The following is a 26772-nucleotide window of genomic DNA, read 5'->3' as shown; positions in this document are numbered from 1 at the left end:
TCTGGGTTTATCTTTAGCATTTGGATTAGTCAGGATTAGTATTTTGAGTTTGATTAGGATTCGTTTCATGGATGTTTATCTTTTTCTCTATAAAAAAGATTTATTTTGTATTAAAACTATTATTATTAAAGATAAAAAGATTATTTTGTATTCAAATTATATTATTATTAATCAAAGATTATTGTGCAAATTGTGTTTGCATTTGGTGGTGATTTCAGACAACACTTAGGAGGTGAAGCCTAAGGTTTAACCGTGGATTGATTTAAGTGGGAAGCCTAGGTTGTCCTGCATCACACTCTCTCCCATCTCAAATATATATATATATATATATATATATATATATATATTTATTGATAGGTTCCTTTCTTGCTAATAGTCTCACCCTCAACTATTCTCTCCCTTCCCATGAATCCTCAGCAGCTCTTTGTTCTCTTATTTCTAGCTCAAATTCTCAGCAATCTCATCTCATAATCTCTCCTGAGCTTCCATTCCTGTTCTCTAAGTCCCATCCACTTCATTCACACCACATTCCTAGCAAGACAGCCCGTTAATCCCAAAGTTTCGAAGGCTGCCGTGCATCATTTCACAAACAGTGAACAAAATAAAATAAACATCTCTGAAAATTAATAAATGAACTCGTCAATTGGAGTCAAATATGTAAGCTTAATTTCAAGCTTGTCTCTTAAAGCTACAATAAAAATTGGAAATACATTAAGGAGGGACTGAAAGTCAAGGTCCAATTCTATTTCATATCTGTATCCTCATCCTTCTTTGGGGGGTTTCTCAATTTGAAATCAGCAACAGCCACGTCAAGAGTGCTTCTCACATGCTGGCACATCATCATCAGATCCTGGCATGCATCTTTCAATACCTCGCGTGCTGGAGCACCTATAAAATTCCAGGCAAGAACCAAAAACCACCAAATTCACACAATGTGCATAGCCAGAATAAGCCTCCTAAAATGCATAGCCACCTTAAGACTGAATTCTCGACAAGAATCTATGGCAAAGAGCTTTATACAAGTAACATCAAATATTTACTCTCAGCATGTTCTTCATAGTGTAATTGCAAGACAAATTTTTACTAAATATTTTTCTTCTGATGAGTGACATCCTTTTCATAGAGGGAAAAGGTGCAGACACTTTCAAAGCTTTAATCCCAAGCACTTGGGGCTGCAGAAATTTATGTAGATATATTGCCTATTATGATTTTAGAAGGCATTTACCATAATAGTATTATAAATCTTTGGAGCACACTAAAGCAATCAAAATTACATACTTGGGCCAAGGTCATAACTATTATGAGAGAATAGCATGTGCGCTGCAGAGTAATTTCTTTTCAATTCACAGATTTTTTATTATTATTTATTTTTAATTAAATTGTTACAATAAATGGTCAGGGGGGATTTGAACCTTGGTTCCCCTCATAAAGGAGACCAAACAATGCTGGTAAGCTACAAGGCTCTTGGCTCTTTTCAATTTACAGATTGAACTACACATGATATGTATATATAACTATAATACCTCAAATGAAATTACTCAGGAGAAGGAACAACTAGTTAAAATACATTGTTGTAACAATAAAAGAAATCAGTAGCAGGATGCATACATGTATCATCATATCAAATGCTAAATCATATATTAGGGATAGGCTCAGGGCTGAAATTTTAAGAAGCATCTTAGCTAGAAAACAATCATTAAGATAAATATGTTGCTAGAGATGGAGTGTGTATCTATTACCTGTGGTTTGTACTCTGATATTAACTCGATTATCTGAAGGATGAGGAATGCTATACCCGCTGAATGAAACCCTTGGACTGCAAGATGACATTTTGGTCTCTTAGATAAATCATCAGTAAACAAATACATCCACAAAAAGAAGCCAAGTACTGACACATAATGGAGAGATAAAAGTACATAAGACCAGAAGCTATTTCAAGGTTTTAGCTCCTTAACATCTCATCCTAATCAGCAGGAATAGATGCTTAGCTCTCTTTAGAAGAGCTTAATACGTTAATCCATTTGACAAATTCAGATTACTTAACACAAATTCCCATTTGTGCAGCACTATCTAGAACTAGAACCTATACTAAATTACTAATAATTTAATGTTCATAACATTTATATCAATTTTTGATGACATGGAAACTCACCAAGACAAGGCCTTTTGAACACACCCTTAAGGAATAAACCACAGAAGCACAATCCCACCCGCCAGAACAATATATAGGGTATATTGTTCCCTATACATTGTGCTGCCAAGGCCGCTATTTCGGCTTCTTTCTCAATGAGTTTCCTTTGCAACTCTTGAAGTTGTTCTTCCAAATTTGTGGTGCTGGTTACTAGAACAGGCATGTCTTCAGAATTACTTTCATCTGAGATCTTTAACACTTTTCCAAATTGATCCATTAAAGTTTTTGGAAAATCTTCTTGAAAAATAGACTCTGAATCTCCATATAGTGGACTGTGAAAACTACCTTTTGTTTCCTCAGTATCAGAAGAAGTGGTGGAGATTGATGAGCATCAATAATGGATTGGGACATGAGGCATGCTCTAGAGCTGGTGATAAACACATTGGTCACTAAAATTTCAATTAGGGAACAATTTGGTCCCTCAATCTATCTTTGCTGTTTATGCGACTAACGGGACATTGTGGCACCCCAGTTTTGAGAGACCAAATTGAACCGTCACGTATTTAAGGGGCCAAAATTGATTTTACGCCAAATTTTAGGGACAAAGAATATATATTTAGAATCTATGACATCAGCTACATGATAATTATTGTTCTTACTAACATGCTGGGTTATTTTTCTTATAGGTGGGATTTGAATCCAAGTCTTTTATTAGATGACAAAATACTTTACCAATTGAGCTAACATGTATTGATTCCATGAGCAGGATCATGTAAGAAATAAAGCTCAACACTCAACAGTCATCTTTACACATACCCAGTGATGTAATTGACAGTATAAATGTAACTAAAGCAGAAGTATTTAAAAAAATTGAAACATACAAATAAAAATAAAATATTGAGAGAGAAATAAGAAAGCAAGCACTGACTCTTGATTTAAGGAGAATCTGACTGCATTTGCAAGCGTATGATCTTCATCTGTCAAAGAAAACGTTGCATTACTATTGTCTGCATATGACCCGTGTTCCATCTTCGTCTATAACTCTCTACAACACCACTGCAAACCCAAAACGACACCGTCAAAAACACACACACACAGAGATTATCACAAATAGTCACAAATCCTATGAGTTTATATAAACAAAAACTGACTACAATTAATCCTTACATAACTAAATTCCCACTCAAAACACACAAAAATAAATCCTATAGAGAGAGAGAGAGAGAGAGAGAGAGAGAGAGAGCTTGCCTGTGAAATTGACGAAGAAGACAAAGTACGAGGTGGGAGAGACAGAAAGTAAGTTAGTCGGTTCGTTAAGTATATATAGCTCATACCCAAAGTATGTTTTATACGGTAAAATATATTAAAGTAAATTACAAATATATCCCTCTACTCTGAGTCTGTATTACTGTTATGTACTCTTACGGTTACGTGGCTTACGCTTATTGGGGATTTCCTTCATAAACGTTCACACTGTATAATTGCTTCTAAAACCCTAAACTTTTGTATTCTCCATCTCACACACAAAGCAGAGACATATATATAAATCGAATCTAGGGTTTTCAATTTCTCAGCTCTTGCTCGCATCGAATCTCTGTATTAACTCTAAAAGAACTTAATTTTCCATCTAACAGAGACACAGAGTAAGATTTTTACTACTACTACTATTAATTAATTGAAGCCTGAATTTCGTTGGCATATATAACTGGGTTTTGAAGTTAACAAAGCTTGATTGACTTTTGTTTGGTTATTTCAGGGTCTAATGGCTGCTGCCAACGATAGTGCTAATGCTCCAACACCTTTGGAGAGAGAACAGGTGGGTACCTTTTGTTTTAGCTACTTTCTGTTTCCCAAATCTTCAAATGTTAGATTTTTGTGGTGTTTCTGAGCTTAGCACAGTTTTGACTTGAACTGAATGTTTCAAAGATTTATGTGAATTTTTCTTTTTAAACCTTTAATGGGTGTGCCAATTTGGTCTCAGCAATTCCTCGGGCTTGATTATTTGAACTCTCTAATCTATTTTTGTGTTTGGGGTATTGATTTTTGGCAATTTAAAGTGATGGGTAATGCTAGTTATTAGCTATCGTTGAAAAAGGTGTTGGGTTTTGAATTTGGTCTTGGTACACTGTGCAGATCTTTGGGATGGCGGAAAAGGAAATGGAGTATAGGGTGGAGTTGTTCAACAAGTAGGTTTTCTAATTTGGTTCTTTTATTTGTTTGGATGGATGGGTGAAATTTCTAACTTGTATATATCCTAATATTACTAGAAGTATTTGTATTTCAGAAGAGGTTTTTATTTTTATTTTTTATAATGAAACTATCTATGGTTAATGCATTTTAGTAAATGCTAATGTTCTATATGTATCCTATAATGGATTGCAGATTTTACTTTTTACATTCTCTTCTCCTATTTTCCATTTTCAATGAGTATGTGAAGAGTGTTCTTTTCTTTCATTTGTTTATTAATTAGAGATAGGTTGTACCATGCATGATACGGATTCCAAGGGTGCATTTCGTGTTAAGGTCTGCTCTAACAGTGAGATGAAAACTATTGAATGTGGATGTGTTTGAAAACTTCTTATGAAAAAAATGACTTTTTCCTGGTCACTTCATTTGAACTTAGCCATCGATTCGAGGTGTTGTAATTTGGATGATTGAAAGTTTTGGTCAAAATTACTGTTAATTAGTCCTCGTTGAAGTCCCTATTAAACTTCACACAGGAATCATCTATTAATTATTCTTGTAGGATTGGTAAAATAAATAAAATAAAATAAAAAACTCTATAAATTTCAAATTTGATATATACTTTTACAGTCTTTCTACAAGAGACTAACTGGTGATTAGATTCAATCTAGGAACACTTGTATTAGGTTTAGTTGTGATAAAGGTATTCCTTTATTGTCTATTTGATTGTATGGCTTTTGTCAAGTTTTCACTCTATTTGGGGGTTACTTTGGGTTGTATAAGAAATTGAAACCCTTCTTATTAGATAAAGTACTAAGACTTTTTCTTTGGGGCTCCGCACTTTGGGAAACTGGCTGCTAGTTACAAATCTTCAATAAGTTATCAAGAGGGCTATCAAAGTCAGGTGCAAAGCATCTACCCCCCTCCCCTCCTATTTAGGGGATTGAGGCTAAGATTTTGAATAGCTTTCCTGAATTCAAGTTGATTATGTTTCCCGCTTTCTTCTTAGAAAGATGATACTCAATTTTCTCTCATTAACTATCTTTGTTAATGGGTTAATTCATTAGTGATATGAGTTGAACAGTTACTAAATTCTGAGAAAGATATGCCTTTTCTTTTGAACAAAGGTGTGGTCTCACCTAAAAAAGATGAGTGCATAATTACCACCAAAAAAGAAACTACGCTATGGTAAGCACATTTATCAATGCTTTCACTTGCTAGATTAAGATTGGGAATTGGACTGCTATGGTTGAGGATGTCTCTTAGTGATATATATTTTGAATAAGATTGCATTGTTTATGATTTTCCATTCATGATAAATATTTATTGAGGTTAACCTGCTTCCTTTTTCTGTTTTTGAATCAGGCTTACACACACATGTTTTAATAAGTGCGTTGAGAAAAGGTACAAAACTTTGTGTTTATTTCTTTCCTGCAATTTGCATGAACTTTTCTAAGTTGTTTTGAATTCACTTTTGAAGAATCCAGTTAACTTTTTTTACAAAGTTCAGTTATTTTTTCTCTATATTAATTAATTTCAGGAAGTACTCATTTAACATCCTTGTGTAAAGAAAATGTATCAAATTGGTCATATTATCATTTATTATTTCAGGTACAAGGAGTCTGAACTAAATATGGGTGAAAATAGTTGCATTGATCGCTGCGTATCAAAATATTGGCATGTAAGTTGACAATCATATTCACATATGGTTTACACTGTACTTCCCACAGTATAAACTTATGATTGATGTACTTTTTTTTGAGGGGGTGGATTAAATTTCTCATTATTATATTACTCTCTTGTCTCTTGTTATAATTTGATTGATATAAAGTCATATCCATGTTATAATTTGCTTGATAAGTTTGTAAATATTTTCAAGCTACTCATAGATATCCTGTATAAGGAGCAATGCAGAAGTTTTAAATGTGGACTGACTCTCATCTTTTGTCATATTCTTTTGAACTGGATTTTGTTACAAAAAAAGACAATATTTCAGTTTCTTCTTACCTTCAACCCCTCCACACCAGAAGTTTCATTTTTCCCCTTGGCCATTCTTTGAATTTCATTGTCTTGATGTTTGATTGGATTCTCTCCATCATGTTTCTGGCTTAAGTTTAATTTTATATCATCCATTACTTCCATGCTTCCTTCACATTATTTTATTTAGTTTATCAATGCGTATGTTATACTGATAATTCTGTGCACCATGCCATTAGCTTAGAAATATCTGTATAAGTCTTGCGGCCTTGGTGTTGCTTTAGAAAGGCCTAACCTTATAGTCATGTGATTTTCTGTTTCTATTTTGTTTTGTGGTAATTTAGAGTATGGAATTGGTATTTCATTACCTGTGAATTATGATTTGCGTGCAATTACCATCATGTAATGGAAATAAAAGCAAGCTGTTTTGTGTTTTTTCCAGGTGACTAATCTAATTGGCCAGCTGCTAGGTTCAGGTCGGCCCCCAATGTGAAATTAAGGCTATTCTGAAATTTGTTCTACATTAGTTACGTGTTTACCTGGCTGGCTGCCAAAGGTTGATACTGGAATGATTTTTGTTTGTACCAAACTTTATGAGGTGGTTCCATTTTGTTAAAAAAAAGAAGTATAAGCGGCAATTTGAATTTATGCTACTCCTAGATTTAAGTCATAAAATTGTTAGCTCTTCATAAATGAAATATTATTCTTGGAAAAATCATCAGTATTTTGTGATGATTCTATAACATGTTGAATTGTTTTTGCTGCTGCTTGTTTTTTGGAAGTTTGCAAATGCATGAAAGGAATGGAGATGTTAATGCACATTAAGGGCCCACTTCCTTCCTCCACAGAGCTTAAAAAAGTTCTATGCGTACATCAGTGCCCTTCCACTTCTGCGCATCTGAAGTTTGTGGGTCATTTCTAGCTGATCTCATTATGAAAATCCAGACTGAAAATGAATTTGCAATTCCTACATGTGTGAACCTTGAAGCCTACAATTGAATGACTCAAATTGCAAGTTAGGGAATCAAATTGTAAGCCTGTATAAGACATGTCAGATACAATAACATCAATTAAGCAATCCAGTATGTTTAGATTGGATTGGTATATTAATGGGATCTGTTTATCCGACTTTTTTTAATATTCTTTTCAATATCGCAAGGTAACTTGCGGCAACACAGTTTAAGTGCGCTGCCTCCTACCCCGCAAAGAAGGAAACGAGAGCTTAACTTGAGTGCAAATCTAAAGGCCAAAAATTATACGTGTAGCATGTTTCTTGTAGATATAGGACGTTAATTAATGGGGCAAGAACAAGGTGATGCAGCCTAAGGCACCTATTAACAATTTCAAAGCTCATTTCCTAATCATCAGAATTTAAAAGGCAAGAAATTCAACCCCCGAAAAGCCAAATTTTTTTCCATAATGCAAACACAACTTTCATTTTTACCATCACAATCTGAATATAGCAGAAGCCACAAGACAGCTAAGAAATGTGAAAAAAAAAAATTAATTACAGAAGCAACTAAAGACTGAGATAATTAAGAACATTGATCAAACGTAAATTGGACATTAATCCTCAGGTGCTGTAGAAACTAATAAGCCAAGGAAAGGAAGAGATGGATAAAGATAGATACAAGGGGTATTTTCGTTTGCTATTTTTTTCTTTTCTTTTGTCCCTAATGCAAGAAGAAAGGGGTAAAAAAACCTATACACTTTCAGTTTCTGTGTCTTTGTGTTTCCAAGGATGTTCCATCTTTAAGACTTTCCTGTGCATCATTGTCCATCCCAAGGTTGAAGAGGGCAGCTGCTTGAAGATAGAAGGCAGTAGGCCATTCAGGAGCTATTACCTGGGCTTGCATTGCATCTCCAAGAGCTTCTTGTGGCATTTCACTCATCAAGTAACACAAGCAGCGTCTGGCAAACACAGTTGGTGATATCATGGTCCCACCATCGATGAACTATAGATTCAAGCAAAAGAGATCCCACGTTAGGATAAATAAAGGAGCAAATTCAACAGTACTCTATATTTCTATCACACAGATCATAAGACTTTTAAAGCTTAAATTTGTACAAGGGGCCTATTTTATCTATTTGCTGAAAGAGTGCTTTTTTCTATTTTTTTTAGGAACAAGGTTTGGTAACGCAGTTTCAAATGCACCTTTTCAAAGAACAGTAAAATACTTTATTTTTAAGTACAGCCTTTCAAACAATCTCATTTTCCAAAAAAAAACTGAAAATAAGCTGAACCAAAGGCATAGCTCTCCAATTTCCATTTTGAGGGAAAAAGTGATGTAGCTTTGCCAAAATCATTATTTACTTTTCTAAAATCATTACCCATCAAATGGAACATAACAACTGCGTTCCAGCTACAAAGAATGAGGATGTGTATTGTGGTCTAGTATTTTATTAATTGAGATGTGGAAGTATATGCTATTAATGTCTTGATAATATTACATTGCCATAGAACTGCAATGATGTGTCAGCACTCCTAGACATTCAGTTTGCATAACAATTTTCTAGTCGAAGATTCTGTAGATCTAAAGAAATGACTTACTTGTGTGTAATAACTAAGCGCATTAGCAAAGTCCTTAGATCGAAAAGCAGAATCTCCACGCTTCTTAGAATTCAGCGTTTCCTGTATTTGATTTGTCCACATTTGGAAGGAAAGCTGCAAGGCAAGGAAAATCCCATGGTATGATGGTATTGAGCAATATGACGTGTATAAGAGGAACCAAATTCAAGTTTGAGAATAACAAACACTAGTGCAAGTTTGAGAATAACAAATAATAGTGCAAGCAATTGAAGTATATTGTATTATATTACTGGTTTGTATATTGAAATTATCAGTATCACTGTCAGGCAATTTTCCCTCAGATCTCTCAAATGCTGTTATAAGAAGGCTTGCTTAACCAAAAAGACCTAGGTATGATGAATATACATGTTGTACATTGGAAAACATCATATGGCATGAAAACATCATATGACATAAAAACACGTTGGGTATTTTGGTACCCCAACTATTTAAAGAGCAATAATAGCCCTTTTTAGCTCCAGAAGAAAATTATGCAAATGCCACAGGACATGCCAATAAGAGAGGAGACTAACACATCACGATCAAAAGCAGATTTGGGAGATCTTGAGCATTTTATTAAGAAACGTCCCTGAAAGTCGAAAGGCCAACCTTTTTCCTCAGTTTTTTATTAAAGCAATAGAATTTAGAGAATTACTAATCATGTTTGAAAGGGACACAAAGTCATGTCACAGAAATATTGGAAAGATGGACTTTAAAGGCAAAACCTTTGATAATATTTCAGCATAGAAAAGTGTACTTGTACGGATCATTGTGCAAATTAATATCACATAATAAAAAGCAACAGGCAAGAGACTAAAAGTATTTTTTTTCTTCCTCTGACATTAGATTGAAGTAGCAAATTTTGCATAATTTTGGGTTAGAGAGACCACTAACCTCATTTGCCACCCCCTCATCATCCTTGTATCCAACAGTTTCTAACATTTCATGTATTGCAGTAAGATCCCTTCTTGAGCAAGCTTCACCCAGAGGCGTTAATGGCACCGCTTCCTTTGGGGATGCAGTCACATGCTGTATTCCCATCAAAACATGTGATGGGACCTACAGAATACCACCAAATGAGATGATATAATATCCTCAAGGTATTCAATTCAAATGCCAGCACTGTAAAGCAGAAATCAGCTAACCAAACTTTCATTATTGGTAGAGTTTCAGCATAAAATAATAAGTTCTTCATAATGTGCAAATGCCAAAATATATACTCAAAGAAGCAAATATTTTCCAGGCTATAATATTGACTGACTGAGGTCCATTTATGTTTAAAGAAGTCCAGCATACCTGTGTTTCTTTCTGAAGAAGGGCAAGAGAAGACACAAGAGACTTAGCATTTGGCCTCTCGCGGGCTTCAAACTGTAAACAACGTGAGGCTAATCGCACTAATTCAGTTCCATCATCATTTGAGAAATGACCCTCCAAACATGAATCCATCAGCATCAGAAAATTTTTGCTACGTATCAAGTCAAGTGCCTGTAAATAAAAGGAAAAGTATTGAACTCCAAAATTCCTAATTCTATGATATCACACTCACAAGGATGGTAAATGCCACGTGTCTCACATCTGGCTAAAAATGGGAGGATTCAATGGGAGGGGATCTTATTCCTTTTCTTAGAAGGTCAAGAACTATTTAAGCTAAGACCAAAGATAGATACAACTGAGTATATAAGAAAATGTTTACATGGCTGGGAGGGATGTGTTTGCCACTGAGCAGATCGAGCAATAGGGTGCCAAAGCTGTAAACTACACTTTCTGTTGTCACTCTTCCTGCAAATACATACATCTGAGTAGCTCAGTCAAAGAAGCATACAGAGGCATGATGTGTTCAAATTCACATAGATAGAGCTAGAAGCAGAATATCTTTTTTGCTATTATCAAAAATAAAAGCAGAAGTAAAAACATATTCAAGAGAGATAACGAGTAACAGCTTAACAGTTACGTGGCTGAAAAGGCCAGTATTCTATAATGGAATAACATTCCCATTCTTTTTACTTCTATTGATGTTCGCAGTAATAGGGTTTCCTTTCTGGAACATCTTAATCGGTACAGTTTTCATTTTCTGCTTTTGCACCACATCCTACTTACAACTGTGTATACTGCAAGCCTTAAAATTAGATACTGTTTCCATCAAACATGGTTGTTACCTGTTCTCAAGTATTCTGGAGGGGTGAAAGCCAAGTTTGTACTATAGCTCTTGCCATCTCGGCTATTCTTCATAAGGCCGAAGCAGGAGAGCCTCGGATTTCCATCCTGTTGATTATAGACTCATTGTAAGATGTAAAGCACATAAAATAAGCAATTTCTTTAGAAAAGAAGGCAACAAAACTGAGGAATGTACCTGATCAAACAAAACTCTGTAAGCATTAAGGTCATGATATAATGCCCTGCCTTTACTGCTACAATAATCCAAAGCTTGCGCCAAATACATAGCCACTCTCAGCCTCATTGCCCATTTCATAGGCTGAGCCTCCCCTAAACAATATTTTAAGCAAATACAAATTAGAGAGAAGTAATTTTTCAACTAATTGAAGTAAAGACACATACTAATCGCATATTTTCTTCCCACTCGGTTTGGCTGCTCAAAATACCCAGGCTAAGTCCCAAAAAAAAAAAAAAAAACCTTTAATTTAAACTTTTGATTATTCAGTATCCCAGAAAATCATAAGCTTTAGCCCCAAAATTTTGGGACTGGCTATAGTCAGGATAGCCCAGAAATTCAAATAATCCACTCAACTAATTTGACAACAATTAAATCGATTAGCAGAAAACCACTCAATTTTCCAACACATAAACAAACCAAAATTTACCACTAAACTCAAAAATCCCACATTTGCATCTATCTTTGTCACCCTTCTTAAAACCAGTTAAAACCCATTTCACACAAAACATCTATATGCATAATAATGTAGCATAGCAATAATCAGCTCAAAACTAAGCACAAAAATTCCAAATACAAACATGATCTATTAAACAGAAAGAAAAGAAAACTCACAATGGAAAAGATGTTTAGAAAGAGTGTCATTAGGCATGAACTCAGCAACTAACAATCTCTCCTCCCCTTCACAACAACACCCTATCAAATTCGCTAATCTCTCGCTTCTTAGCTGGCCCACTGCTCTCGCTTCCTCCTACAACCAAAATCCAATCACAACCTATTAATACATATAGCTATAAATAGAAAGAGAGAGAGAAAGTTTGAAAAATTTACTAGGAATTGGCGAGAATCTGGCCAAGCAGACTTGTTGAAGCGCTTAACAGCGATCCGAATATCATCTTCAAGCTTCCCTTCGTAAACAACATTTGGAGCTTTCTCTCCGTGCTCTGATACTATGTTCTCTGAAGAGAAACCCCAAGTTGCTTCACGAAGTTGATCTAAGCTGAACTCTCTGAAACTCCCCAACAACAAATCTTCTCCCTTCGCTCCATTCTCTGCAACCATATATCATCATCATCATCATCACCATCATCATCGAAACCCTTAAGCACATAAAAAGTCGCAATTTTTGCTCAATGATTAAAAGTAAAAAACAAACAAATCTTACCAATGTCGGAAAACTCTTTGAGATTTGACTTCATATCTGATGCCCAAAAACACATCGATATCTTGGAGCAACGAGCTCCCATTGCTATTTACTACCACCTTAAAAGATTAAACTTTTACTAAGCTTCTCTTTCAATCACTTTCAAATATAGAGAGAGCGAGAGAGAGAGAGAGAGAGAAGAAGAAGAAGGAGGAGGATAAGCTAGGAAAGTAAGAAAATAGAGAGATAAATATAAGCTATAGAGAAAGTGAGAGAAGAAATAAATAATAATAAATAAATAAATAAACATAATAATTTTTTATTTATATAAAAGCTTTTTTTTGGATCAGGATTGTTTTTGTTTTTTTTTTAATGTTAAGTTTTTCGCACCGCCTAAAAACTCAAATCAATCATTCCTATGTTTCTGTTTCTGCTTTTTTCCTCTGCACAGTTTTTATTCCTTCTGTTTTTTCTGTTGCCAGAAACTCCACTCCTCTCCCGGCGCGTGGCATACACCGGAAATTCGAGTACGGACACGTCAGCATTTCATGGTGGTTGGTGCCGTTTGCGAGTGGAGACCGTATGGGGGGACAGTTACGTTGTTCTTTTCCCATTTTCGTTATTGAATTTGAAAGGGGATTTTGATTTTCTTCTGTTGTTGTTGTTGTTGTTTTTTTTTTTTTTTTTTTTTGGAAATACATTTTGTTACCGTTTGGGGTTTTTTTTTTTTAGTTTCCAATGGCCAGCGAGGTGTGAAAGTGATTTTGTTTTTTGTTTTTCGATATGATGATATAGAGCGGCGAATTACTTTTCGCTTTCATAAAAACTAAGAAGGGTCAAAGTCAAAAAAAGAATATCTCGATGGCACGAACAATATAACATCTTGGACTTATTTATTTATTTATTTATTTTTAATAGAACATCTTGGACTTGAGTTTAGGTAAAGTTGCATTTATTTGAATGGTTTAATTATGTGACAAGTCTTTATCATCATCATATCCTAAAGAACGAATCAACTAATTACATTTTGTTTTTCTTTTTTGGGTTTAGGGCCTTTATAGGCATATATGGAATGGATATAGGGTTGTAGGTCTGATAATTACATGTGTGAAATAATCTGTGGTCAGGGTGATAGGAAAAGGATGTCATTTTTAAATATTACAACTTACAATTAGTGCATTCTCAAAAAAAAAAAAAAAAAAAAAAAAAAAACTTACAATTAGTGAGCATGATGGTAGGATAAAAGGTATGAGTAATATTTTGTGCTTTTCAAGATGTTGATATGAACAAAAGGTACAGTTCATTGCTTTCATGGTACCTTGGACTTATATTTTTCATGTGTTACTTTTCCTGTTGTGCTTTAGATTTTTCTTGTTATGAAAATACCATAATTTGATGATGGCAAAAATTTAGTGTTCTTTTGGTTGGGAGATAAAAAAATAGAGAGAGGATAGAAAAGTAAAGGGATGAAAATTTTCCCTAGTGATTTTTTATTGGAAAAATGAAAAAGTGAATGGATGAAAAAAAAATTATTTATTTTTATAAGAGAAAAAAAAACTTTTTATTTGATTGAGGATAAAAGTAGGAATATGGAAAAGATAATTTATATAAATTGACTCATATGCTCTTATTAAAAAAAAAAATTTAAAAGCAATCAGGCTAAGTTTATAAAAACAAAAAACATACACAAATAAAAATAATTTTTAAAAAAAGAACCAACAAATAAATAAATAAAAATCCAATCATGCCCTACTTTTTTATTTAAAAAATTGAACAATTGAAATAAAAGCATTTACTCCCAGTTAGAGGAAAAAAAAAAAAAAAACAATGGTAAAGTTGAGAAGCTTGTGATATGAGCATTTTTGTCCAAGTATTTTTTGCCCATTTTCTCTCCCATTTTCTTTCCAATATGGAGAGATTCTGTTTTGGTTGGCTGAGGAGAAAACTATTGTGCCCCACCAAATTCTCCCCCCTTTTCCTCCTCAACTAAACAACCATAAACATTATTTTTTCTCTACTTTTCACTCCTCAATTTTCCATCATTCATATAATTACCCCGAACCAAATGGGACCTTAAAATTTAAATGTGTCTTTTTTATTTTTTGTTTTACATATAAGATAAATAATATTTGAGTCCATGACATCCACTATGCGATAATTGTTATGAATCATATGGTCAAGACACCAATATATTTTCTTTTTAGTGTAGGCATGATTCGATTCAATACTCTTTATCAATGACAATAAATTTTACTAGTTGAACTAACAAAAACTACAAAAATATTTTATTGAAGCATCATAATTTCATAAAACAAATCCTTACCTTCAAAGTATGTGTGTGTGTGTGTGTGTTATGATCCAAGATGATGTGCTGGATAAATTGTATTTGAAATATTTGAATTCAAGCTCAATGATAAAAATTTTCTCAATAAGGGTTCGTAGGTTGAATGATATTATCAGTTAGATTTGTTTTCAAACCAAATTGTTATCATTTCCTAAATTTTCCATTGTATTTAATAGATGAATGATGAAAAAAAAAAAAAAAGGTACAAAATTAAACTCAAAATGCCTTTTTTTTCTTTCAAGTTCAAGATGCTAGTCACCTTGAATTGACTAAATAGCATGATTTTGGCATATAGATTTGAATTTGAGTAATTAAAATCCAAATATCTTGTTTAATAATTAAAAATGTTAAGGATTTAGATTTAAAATAACTTATAATCCCATTAAATTTTAGAAATCCTTATTCATGCCTCAATAAATTTCAAATTTCAAACCTTTCTCTATACATCGAAATAAGGAATTTTAAAATCTATATATATTTAAAAGTAAGGCATTTTAAATTCATTGATTTAAAATCAAAATTCAAATTCAAAATTAAGTATCTAAATGCAGCCAACTATCATCAATTTAACCCGGTTCATATCAGTGTGTATAAAGGACAAATTACCCCCCAAAGATGAGTTTTTAATAGGATTAATTTAAGGTAATCATAATCATAAAAGTGGGACCTGCCGATTGACAAATGACAAACTTTGGTCCTCCCTCTGCTAAATTTTAAAAAAGATAATATAATCAAATTTTTACTAGGTCCGTAGAGTCATTAGTTGCATTGGAAAATGACTTCTTTTCCTTCTCTTTCGTGACTTTAATAATTAACGACCCAATTACCCAAACTTTGAGGCTCAGCTTGGTTTACTATAATAATTAATAGGCTGAAATGTTTTGATTAGTACAAATCTCAAAGGATGGAGTCTCTTTCTCTTCCATATTGTAAGTTTATTAGATCAAGGTTATTTTGCTCCGGGCAACGGGTCAAGTAATTTATGATCTACCTATGAATTCACATTAGAATGAAGGCACATGGTACGGTTACCAACCAATTCATGCTATTCACACAAAGGAGAGTTTGTTTTCACATGAGTGAAAAGAAACCGACAAAAATCACACACTTCATCTGCAAATTGGGTTAAATTGGCATGAAATTGTTTAATAAATTGGTTTAGGAAATATTTTTTAAAATTTTTATAAGAAAAGAAAAAACTAACTGATTTTTTTGACAATTTTTTAAGAAATATTTTTTAAAGTTTTTTATTGGAAAAGAACAAAACAACTGATTTTTTTTAAATTTTTTATAAAAATTTATCAAAACTTTCCTATATTATCCATTAATAAATGTTTAAAAGCATTTGTTAACAGAACTATCTTCTTAATCCAGCTAAAAAAAGAAGAAAAAAAAAAAGTAAATGAAAAGTGAAGTAAGCTCGTGCAAGTTGACTTGTAGTCCAGGAGGTGCCTGTCTTAGGTTACTCAGTACTGCTAGCAGCCTAGAGCTAACAAATTTGGATATAGCAGTCTATTTGTAACAAAGACTTTCACCACTTTCATAAGTTTGGAATTTTTCCCTTTTCGGCCTTTTTAGTTTATTTGCTTATTTATGTTTTTTATAAAAAAAATCATTCTAAAAAAATATTTTTCTTAATTAAGGATACAATTATTTTTATCAACTATAGACAAACCTTTCAACAAAAGGCTTATATACAATAATAGCAACAAACAAACAAAACCACAGTTCTAAAATTTGAGTGTCAGCTATGAATAATTAATTAGGATCGATCATGTGTTCTTTTCTATAAAATACTACATACTTTTTTTTAGAAGAAGAAACATACTTACAGACCTCATAAAAAGCTTATGCAATTATATACTCCATAAACTAATGGCCTGTTTAGAAGTTTAAAAAATGTGGGGGAGTAGAGTAGAGTAGAGAGAGGGAGAGTAATTCAATTACCTTGTTTAGAAGTTTTTTAAAGAATGAGAGGGAGGAGTTTGGAGGGGTTTCAACCACCTTTAACCTCTCATTTTTAATTTCCCTAAATTTGAGAGATTTGGAGGGAGAGTAGAATAGAGTAGATAAATTATTGACTAGATAAATTTCTCAATTTACAATTTCTAAATTAATAATAGATCAATGTTGCAAGTCCATTTTCAAATAGGGGTAAATTTGTCTATTTTAATCATTTCCTCTCATTTTCATCCTAATTTTTAAAACATCCAAACAAAAGAATGACTAATTACTTTCTTCCCCTTTATTAATTTTAAAAACATCCAAACAAGATAGAGGGAAACCATTCCCCTCTACTCTCCTCCTCACTACTCTCCTCCCCTTTACTCCCTTTTACTCTCCTCCCTCTCTAAACTTCCAAACAGGTCATAAGATAAGTGTCAAAATAAAAAGTTGATAAAACAATGATGTGATGTTTGGTATGGGAGCATTCACATTACTCTTGGCATCCAGATTGCAAGGAATGTGAGATGATAATATTGTTAGTATATGTGCCCTTTAAATCCTATTATATGATGCTATGTATGATATTATGTATGATATTATGTTATGAATAATAAAGTCATTTTATTATTATTTAAAATAATGGTAACATAAATATTTGAACATTACCATATAGTTCATGAGATGCATAATATGTGATTTATGTGATTTAGTCACAGAAAATATAAATCACAATTTCTTTGTAAACTCAGAATTTTAGTTCATAGTCAGTGATGAAATTGGGCATTTCATTTGTGAAAACTATAACATATCAATTAAGATGATTTGCCTTGATCATAGAAGTTAAGACTTCTAGTTGATATGTTGATATGTTTTAAGTGTTAAGACATATTGAACTTTACCATTATGAGATTTATTATTCTACTAACGACTGTCAAATGAATAATAAATCTCACAACTTTTATTTACATGAATTCTCAATCCTAAGAGAATAATAAACCTAATAATGAAGTGTAAGTTGCTTTGATATATCATGAGTGAAATCTAAAGTCATGATCAAAATCTCAGTATATTGGGCAGCCACATTTAGTGTTGAAGGAACATATATTCTCAAGATGGAATTCATAATCTCTTAACGGAGATATAAAATATTCTCTTGAGATAAGTTTAATGAGTTTGGTTATTTAGAGTGTTAGGCCTAACCACTTTAGTAAGAAGTTACTAAAATATATATTTATGAAATTGGATTTTATAAATATATGATAAATAATTTAAAGGATTAAACCGAGTATTCAAGGATTAAAATATAGTAATTTTTAAAGTGGCAGTCAACATTCATGACTTTGTATTATTATGAATATTTTAATGAAGGGGTTGAATGTATAATAAAGTCTTGGAAAATAATTTATTAATAAGGCCTAGAGTGCAATTATATTTATATAGTAGTATTAAATATAATTGATGGTAATTTTGGATTTGTCAAGAGTTGATAGAAAGGCTCAAAACTCATTAGAGCTAGTGTCTTATTTGTCCCTTTTTGTCCCACTCCAAGCCACATACTAAAATCCAATTGGAATGACCCAAAAAGCTAACCCAATTAAATAATCAATTATATATAATGAGAGAAATATACAAAATTTTGTAATGTATGAAAATGATGTGTACGTGAGTGTAAGCCACTCTCTTATTCTACCTTGAACATATACGTATAAATTGATTTAGAGACCACACTTTTTGGGCATAAGTGGAATTGAAGTGAAGATTAAAAGTGTTCTCAAGTACTTCTAATATTTGGTTTTGAATTTCAAAGCACCAAGGTACCCTTGTTCTTAAATTCTGAAATTTGCATAATACATGTTATCAATTGCGAATGAAGTATATCTGTTAATTTTCCGCTGCGTATATTTTGTAAGCGATACAAACTATGTTTTTTTTACAAATGTTTGGTTTATTCCCAAGAATCTTAAATGAATTATTATTTTTTTCATTCTATCCTTAGATTTGAATGTGAACTACCAAGTCATTTAAAAAAAAAAAAAAAAATCTTCCTCTAAATAAATAATAAAAAACAAAATATAAACTATTAATAATCTGTTGAGCAACATACACACAACAGCAAAAGTGAATATCTGACAATAATGGAGGGTCCCCTTTAAACTTTTTTTTTTGTCCACGCGTGAAACCCAAATAGATCTTTGTTAAAAAATATATCAATAGAGTTTTTTATCATGTTTATGTTATTTTGGCGGGAAAAGATAAGGACAAGGGAAAAGATATTGATAATTTGTTTTATATTTTATTTTAATTGCTTAAACGATAAGGAAAAATGGTTAAAATTGTCAATTTATAAAAAATAAAATTTCCTTTAATATTGAGAATCTAGATACCAACCTATTTTAAAGGGAATTCACATTCCTACTTAGAGGGGTTTAAAAGAGGAATCTAGATTTCCCTGGTATTTGATTCCCTGGCGTGATTTGCAACCAAACATGAAAATCTTTAAACATTCCTAAAAATGTTAAAACATTACCTTGTACCAAACGCCACATAAAAGTGTTCACTAAGCATGCCTAAATGATGAGGGGAGCAATCAACCTAAGCTAAAGATATTGTTTACTGTTGACTGACTCTTCGTCCTCATTAGCCACCATTGATTGAGAATGACCTAACATGGGCCTCTATTCCATTTTATAGTGAATGCAACAGCACCCCCACACAACTTCGTGTGATTGTAAAGCTCTTGTATTGCTTTACATGATATTGGGCAAGAGTTTAGTGATTTAAGCAGTGTTACTTAAATGAATATGTTGTGCTCACTACGATAGTCTAATTAAGACCTCAATGATACATGTGATATCATTCTTACCATACATAACCTAAGAATTGAGATTGACGAGTCCATACAAAAAATCTCTTTTTTCATCTAGCCCAAAAAAAAAAAACCAAGTATAGCTTGCTCTTCCACCCAAAAAAACATATACGGGGTTCATTTCGCAAAGATTATTTTTGTCAACTTATTTTACTATTCAACTTATTTTTGTTACTATTCATTGGTCTCACTACACTTTTTGGTACTATTAATGAGCCTCACTGTACTATTTCAGCTAACTTTTACCTTTGTCTACAGTACTTTCAGTAAAAAAGTTTTCAATTACAACAAAATAAACAGATCCAAAATAAACCCACTATAAATTAATTGAAGAAAGGAAAGCTCATGTGGACAAGAAAGAGTAGTTGTGTAAAGCTCATAATAATTTAATATTGTCTATTTGCTAGCATTTCAGCAAATGCAATGATAACATCTCATAATAATTTATTTTACTATTTGATTTATTTTTACTATTATTAATGAATTTTACGATATTATTTCAGTTAATTTTTATTTTTATCTACGGTACTTGTTGGAAAAAATTTTTAATTTTAATAAAATAAACCGAGCCAAAATGAACCCACAATTATTTAATTGCAGAGAGGAAAGCTCACGTGGGCAAGAAAGAGTAGCTGTGTACAGCCCATAATAATTTAATATTGTCTATTTGCCAGGATTTCAGCAAATGCAATGATAACACTCCTGTTGAAAAAGATATCTTTTTTTTTTGGCAACTCTCCAATTAGCAATAGCCCAGCAGGCTTTAGGTCCTGTATTTGGGAAATGTAGTGTGAAAAAGGTCAGCCCCTTTTTATCACATTAAGGTGGCATAACCATATTTCTTAATTTATTCAGCAAAAAAAAAAAAAAAAACCATATTTCTTAATTTAAAAACAACACCACCAAGCTGGTTCAAAGGACCACTAGGATACACATTTAGCAAAAGATGTCCTGGCAATACTATTTCTTGCACTTTCTTTGGTTCACTTTGAGAGGTAGGCTCATATATATTATATCACTATCATTATAGACACTAAACATGACCCCCTAAATTGCGAAAAGAGACTCCTTTAGGTGGAACACCCACCTTTCTCTTCTTTCTTTTTTGATTGCTAAATTAAATTAAGCCAAGATCATGTGCAAAAGTTGAAATTTGTACATGTACAATGCACATGATATACGTGTGAGTTGTGACATCCACATATGTGAACCTATGAAGTCTCCTTGAATATCAAAGGAAAGACACATACAGCTCCAATTGTGCATAAGATCTAAGATATCGTCCCCTAAATAGGAGACCACCGATCCAAAGATCAAGTACCCTTGCACACGTGCAACATTTTTTAAAGCCAAATCTTATATAAAAAACGATAAAATATTTTATGCAACATGTATATATGTAATGATTGAAAAACACCCCCTTCCCTTTTTCTATTGAAAAACCAATTATGGATTTTCAGTTCCTTAAATCAATAGGTAAAGGAGCTAAGATAGGATAGCACTGGCATAGAAAGAGAAGAGGGTTATTTCTTACATTCCATGCATATGAAATTCATACACACTTGGTAAAGAAAATAAATAAATAAAAAAAGAAAGAAGAAGAAGAGAGATTCATACACATGCCACATATGAGAGATTATATATATACACTTTTTGATAATAGTATAATACTCATATATATATATATATATATTGCATAGTAGATAAATACCAACTTATATAAATTTACAAATATGACACTCCAACTATTATAAACTAGCAATGAACTTGCGCGAGAAGATTTTATAAAACATTCAAAATATTTTAAAGTAATAACATAAACTAGATTTGCGATAATATGAAGAGGTTTTTGTTAAATTAATTATGTCATACAAAATTAAGGGGATGAAGAATTTAGACTATAGAGTAAATGTCATATAAATTAGAAATTAGTTATTATATAGTATAACTATTAATTTTTTTTTTTTTTTTGAGGAAAGTGTAACTAATAAGTTGATTGTTTATTTAATCATAATTTTTGTTTCTTCAATGCATTGAAGTTAGTAGAAATTTTTTGCAATATCATGTTAATGTTTAGTTGGCTTATGGAAATACCATAGAAAATCTATGATTTCACATTTATGTTATTGAAATATGATAGTGGTAGGTTAAACACTCAGTGAAAATAGTAACATCCTCCTAATAGAATTTTATTATAATCCAAAAATTTGAAAAGAAGGTAAGGTGAAAAATTAAATGAAAAATTACTTTAACAAAGCGCCATAGGGAAAAACTGCATAATATCTCACATGAGGTATTTGCTTTCTTATATAGAACAAGTGTGTATACATGTGTCTTATAGATGATTTAAAATCATGGTAGAATATGGCTTTACATTGAGCATCAAATTTTCTCTCTACTTATATACCCAAAACAAAAACTATCTACCCAAATTACTCAAACCTAATCATATATAAGCACCTACTTTAAAAAGAAAAAGGAAAAAAAAAAAAAAAACTCGTAAGGGTTTCAATGGCTTGATGGTGGTGGGAGGCCAGTATAACAGAGGTGGGAACCCCTCAAATTCCTCTTTCTCTCTCTTACAAATGCTTTGTCGATCTCAGGCCTTTTATTTTGGTAATAGTGAAATAGTGCATTTCATTTAACAATTCATAACATTTTAGTCCTTAATTTTTTCTTCTTTTGTTTTTAATAATAAAATAGTAGGTATGTTAAAAGACATAAAGAAAAGAGAAATGTGTGGTGTAAACTCAGGTAATTAACAAGATTAATGAGATAGCAGTAAAAATAAGTTTATGTGAAATTTTGGGTAAAGGTAAAAAAAAGGAAAAGAGGTTAAAAAAAAAAGAGGCTAAATGTAAAATTAGAGCACTACATGACAATATCTCATGCATTCCCGCATGAGGACTCTACTTTTATATATATACTAGTGCATCATATGCATGGTACAATTAAAAAAAAAATATTATAATTACACACATATATAGATTCAAATTGCAATCTCTCTCTCTCTCTCTTATTTATTTATTTATTTTTAATTTCTTTTGGATACACATGAGTTTACTCTTTTTTTTATTGGGTTTTTGATAATTTATTTATATTAGACTCTTTTTCTTTTGCACCTCATTAACTCACCTAGAACAAAAATTAAAAAAAAAAAATTTAAATAGGACACGTGACCAGGGACAGACCTACACTATGCAAGAGGGGGGCCATTGCCCTCCCCCCCCCTTCAAATTAAAAAAAAAATAAAACTAGTATAAAAAAAATAAAGATTTTCCCTTATATATATATATATATATATTTGTCTCTCCTCCTCTAAAATATTTAGATATTGACCTAAAAGAAAATAAATAAATAAATAAAATTCTTGCCCCTTTAACTACAAAACCAAAATAAATATGGATTAAACAAAAAACGCACACAAAATAAGAAACACTTATTTTGTATGTTATACTTTATTGATGTGTTTTATAATATGAAATGTTTAAGAAATACTTATTTTGTAGGTAGTATTTTGTTGAATATGAAATAAATGTTAGTTTTTATTTTCATAATTTTTTTTTTTGGTTTTAAGCTTTGGCCTCCCCTAGGTATGAATCCTGGTTTCGTCCCTGCACGTGACGCAAAATTAGATAATAATTGGAATCCAATTTAGAACTTAATTGGATTTTCTCTCAATTTTTCTTTTGCATCTCATTAACTCACCTAGAACAAAAAATGTTTAAAAAAAATTAAATAGGACACGTGACGCAAAATTAGATAATAATTGGAATCCAATTTAGAACTTAATTGGATTTTCTCTCAATTTTGCCTATATATATAGACTAGCTATTGTCCGTGCATTGCATGATTTTTTTTTAATAAATTTTTTGTAATAACTAAAACAAATTATAGTGTCTATTAAAAAAATTATAATGAAGCAAAGCAAAACAATTGTTTCTTTTTACGTCAAAGATATTCAATTCCTTTTTAATTTCTTTATCATTTTTTATTTTAATAAAATCTTTCCCAATTAATCATATATTTGTTATCAATCTAATTCATGAAGTTTTGATTTGAAAGAAAAATGACAATGGAAATAAAATTACGTCCTAAAAAGGGTTAAATCGTGCTTAATTTTAAAGAAAAAATTTATTCTAAAAAATGGAAATCAAAAAAATAAATATAATAAGAAGAAATAAAGAATTGTGTGATATATTTATACTTAAAGATAAAGATAAACAAACATTTAACAATTACTGTCACACTTCAAATACACCAGCATCAATTATACTACTTTCTAATAATAAACAAAACCCGTGAACCAAAAATCATAACCATCAATTAGAACAATCTGGATGTAATCTTTAGATGAACTTTGTTTCACAATGACAGGGTTGATGGTGTCAATCTTATTTAAAGGTATCATAAACTATCTAGAAACAAAACTTAAAACATGTTATGAGAAGATCACCGCGTGGCTTTAATATTTAAACTAAATTTAAAAAAGTAAAAAATTCCTTAAATATATAATAAAATATACACACACAAAAGTCAAGGTAGAAATTGCATTGCAAACTAAGGCTGTGTTTGTTTCATGTAAGTGATTTTCCGGAAAATACTTATTTTCCGGAAATGCTATTTTCCGGAAAGGAAAATATTTTTAAGTGTTTGGTTGCATTACGGAAAATGTTGTGAAAAATATTCTCTGGTGTTTGATTGTATGGATGAAAATGTTATTTTCCTACAAACTCCGCCAAACTCACGGCAGCAAACTCCGGCAATTAAAAGCCACAACCACCAAAACACCGCCTCCCCAACAACACCAAAAATCAAAATCATACAGAACACGAAAACACAAATAAAACCCAGGAAAAAAAAAAATCATATTCCGGTCAAATTGAGAGAAGAAGGAAGAGAGGGAGGACGATCGGTTTTGGGGTGCGACCATCGCGATCGGGGACGACGAATCGGTGCTGCGACTGCGGCGATCAGGGACGACGAATCTGGGTTCGCGATCGGGGATGACGAAGGGTGCGATTCGAATGGCGACGGCGCGATCTCGCGATCGACGCTTCGCAAGATCGCGCCGTCGATCGCGATCAACGGCGCGGGCAAGATCGCGATCTCGCGACGGCGCGAGATCGCGATCGACGCGTCGCGAGATCGCGCCGTCGATCGCGATCTCGGTCGAAGGCGAGATCGCGATCAACTACGCGATCTCGCGACGACGCGATCTTCGCGCAGGTGCGTTTGAATCGACTTTCTCTCGCTCGTTCGCCGGATCGGAGCTCTGGGTGTGAGGTTCGATCGCGGTTTGGGGTGCGTTTGAATCGACTCTCTCTCGCTCGTTCGCCGATCGGAGCTCTGGGTGTGAGGTTCGATCGCGGTTTGTTCTTTCTCTCTCGCTCGCGTGTTGTGTTTCCTGTTTTTTCTCTCCCTCTCTCTGCGTTTTGCAAGCCACGGAAATGAATTGAAGTGAAAATCAAGACAGAAATTCATTTCCGTGGTCAAGGCTTCAAATTTTGGTCAACAGGAATTCGATTTCCGGAAAATAACGTTTTCCGTCACAGCCAAACGCTCCATTTTCCGGAAATTGATTTCCGGAATTCGTTTGAAGTCGAATCAAACGCAGCCTAAATTGAAATGAGATTGGCCTATTGCATTTGCCTTCAAGTTTGATACGTGTTGATACAAATAAGAAATTTAGGATCTGTTTGGATACAATTTATTTTGCTGAAAACTGAAAATACTGTAGCAAAATAATTTTTAAATGTGTGAATAGTACAGTAGGACATATTTTTAAATTTTTTTTAATAAATTAGTTGTGGGTCCCATGAATAATGCGTAAACAGTATGTGAATAATAAATTTATGTGCGTGAACAGTAACTTTGTCTCCTACCCAGAAATGCGTGCATCAAAAAAGAAAGAAAAAAAAGAAAAGGAAAACGCCATACGCAGGCGCGCTGGCTTTTTCAATCGGATCCAAATAGTCACTTAGAAAAAGGAAAGTCCACATCTAAAGTTAAGTGTGCAAAAAAAAAAAATACGGATCAATATAATTTTGAGAACTTGTAAAAGTGGATTTATAAGATAATTTGGATTTGAGTTGCTACAATCTTGGAAAAACAAAGAATTTGGGTTTCTTTACATTAAATTATTGAAGAAATTAATTATATGTCACTTGTTTAGTATTATGACAGCCATATTGATATGTTCAAAAATAATTTTATGACACATGTCATTGTCTGGCCATATCATACCAATTAAATATAGGAACTTGCCATACATAATGAATAAGTGTCATTGTAGCATGCATCCACCTATTTTAATATTCAACTTTTTATATTATATTATATTGATTCTCAAAAAAAAAAAAACTAAAAATCATATTATATTTATAGATAAATAGAATGATTGATTCTAAAAAAATGAATATATAAAAGACACACACATATATAATTAGTGCACACCTATAAATAATTAATGTGTATTCAATTATTTACTCTATTGACACATTCAATAAACTAAAAATTTGACATAAATGCAAACTTTGACGAGATGGAAATCTAAATGAAAGAGTCTCAAGGAATGTGCCATTTGGCAAAATTCCAAATCTCCCACATGATGCTTTTATATATATATATATATATATATATATAATTTTCTTCAATTTTTAAGATTAAAAGAAAAAACAAAAAAGGAATTAAAAACTGTATTTATTGTATTATTGATTTGGCATGAATAACATTTATTACCATGTGAGTTCAAGTCATTCATAATAATAAAAACGATAATTATCTTTTTGATAGAAAAATTTGATAATATCCTTAATCAAGATTAATAAGTTTAGGAACACAACAATTATCATAACTTGTATCCATTATTGATGTTTAATTGGTGGAGTGAGGGAATAAAAGGTTGGGATGAGTACTGCTGTGGCTACTTTATTTTTTTGTTGGTTATTCAGAGGCTCAGAATTGCCGCCTACTCTGACAGCAAGATACAGTCACACACACACAATATTCAAAGCTAGGTGCAGCATGGCCATACTATAGGTTGCACAAAACAGGTCAGAAAGGCAGCGTGTGCTTGTTCAATGATCGCGTTCGTTTTTTTCATACAATTGACACTGTTAGGACTGAGCAAGATAAGATGTGATGTTTAGTAGTACTAAAAGGCAGAACTAAAAGGCAGAGCAAAAAGGAAAATGGAACAGTCCCTTTGAAGGGGAGAAA

General features: G+C 32.4%; 3 protein-coding genes across 4 annotated transcripts; 1 reads left to right on the top strand and 2 right to left on the bottom strand.

Moving 5' to 3' along the window:
- Positions 1 to 602: 602 nt before the first annotated feature.
- LOC115985844 (DNA-directed RNA polymerases I and III subunit RPAC2) lies at positions 603 to 3459 on the bottom strand. 2 transcript variants are annotated; one of them, XM_031108749.1, is made up of 4 exons: positions 3380 to 3459; positions 3060 to 3187; positions 1740 to 1816; positions 603 to 888 (listed from the first exon to the last, which is right to left on the bottom strand). In XM_031108749.1, exons 2-4 carry the CDS (start codon positions 3158 to 3160, stop codon positions 743 to 745), a joined length of 324 nt encoding a protein of 107 aa, XP_030964609.1. In that variant the 5' UTR covers positions 3161 to 3187; positions 3380 to 3459; the 3' UTR covers positions 603 to 742. The 2 variants fall into 2 exon arrangements, with proteins under 2 accessions (XP_030964609.1, XP_030964613.1); XM_031108753.1 differs by lacking the exon at positions 3380 to 3459 and adding an exon at positions 3299 to 3361.
- Positions 3460 to 3648: 189 nt separating this feature from the next.
- On the top strand, positions 3649 to 7057 carry LOC115985836 (mitochondrial import inner membrane translocase subunit TIM10). The gene is made up of 6 exons (XM_031108741.1): positions 3649 to 3774; positions 3888 to 3947; positions 4265 to 4317; positions 5681 to 5719; positions 5927 to 5996; positions 6735 to 7057. Exons 2-6 carry the CDS (start codon positions 3894 to 3896, stop codon positions 6783 to 6785), a joined length of 267 nt encoding a protein of 88 aa, XP_030964601.1. The 5' UTR covers positions 3649 to 3774; positions 3888 to 3893; the 3' UTR covers positions 6786 to 7057.
- A 767-nt stretch (positions 7058 to 7824) lies between these two features.
- LOC115985828 (serine/threonine-protein kinase BSK5-like) lies at positions 7825 to 12633 on the bottom strand. Its single transcript, XM_031108733.1, has 10 exons — positions 12416 to 12633; positions 12082 to 12302; positions 11866 to 12001; positions 11212 to 11345; positions 11018 to 11123; positions 10555 to 10640; positions 10158 to 10346; positions 9756 to 9920; positions 8844 to 8957; positions 7825 to 8247 (listed from the first exon to the last, which is right to left on the bottom strand). Exons 1-10 carry the CDS (start codon positions 12495 to 12497, stop codon positions 8005 to 8007), a joined length of 1476 nt encoding a protein of 491 aa, XP_030964593.1. The 5' UTR covers positions 12498 to 12633; the 3' UTR covers positions 7825 to 8004.
- Positions 12634 to 26772: the final 14139 nt, after the last annotated feature.

The sequence above is a fragment of the Quercus lobata genome, chromosome 1 (genome assembly GCF_001633185.2).
Source record: "Quercus lobata isolate SW786 chromosome 1, ValleyOak3.0 Primary Assembly, whole genome shotgun sequence".
Lineage (NCBI taxonomy): Eukaryota > Viridiplantae > Streptophyta > Magnoliopsida > Fagales > Fagaceae > Quercus > Quercus lobata.
This window is presented reverse-complemented; position numbering and strand designations above follow the sequence as displayed.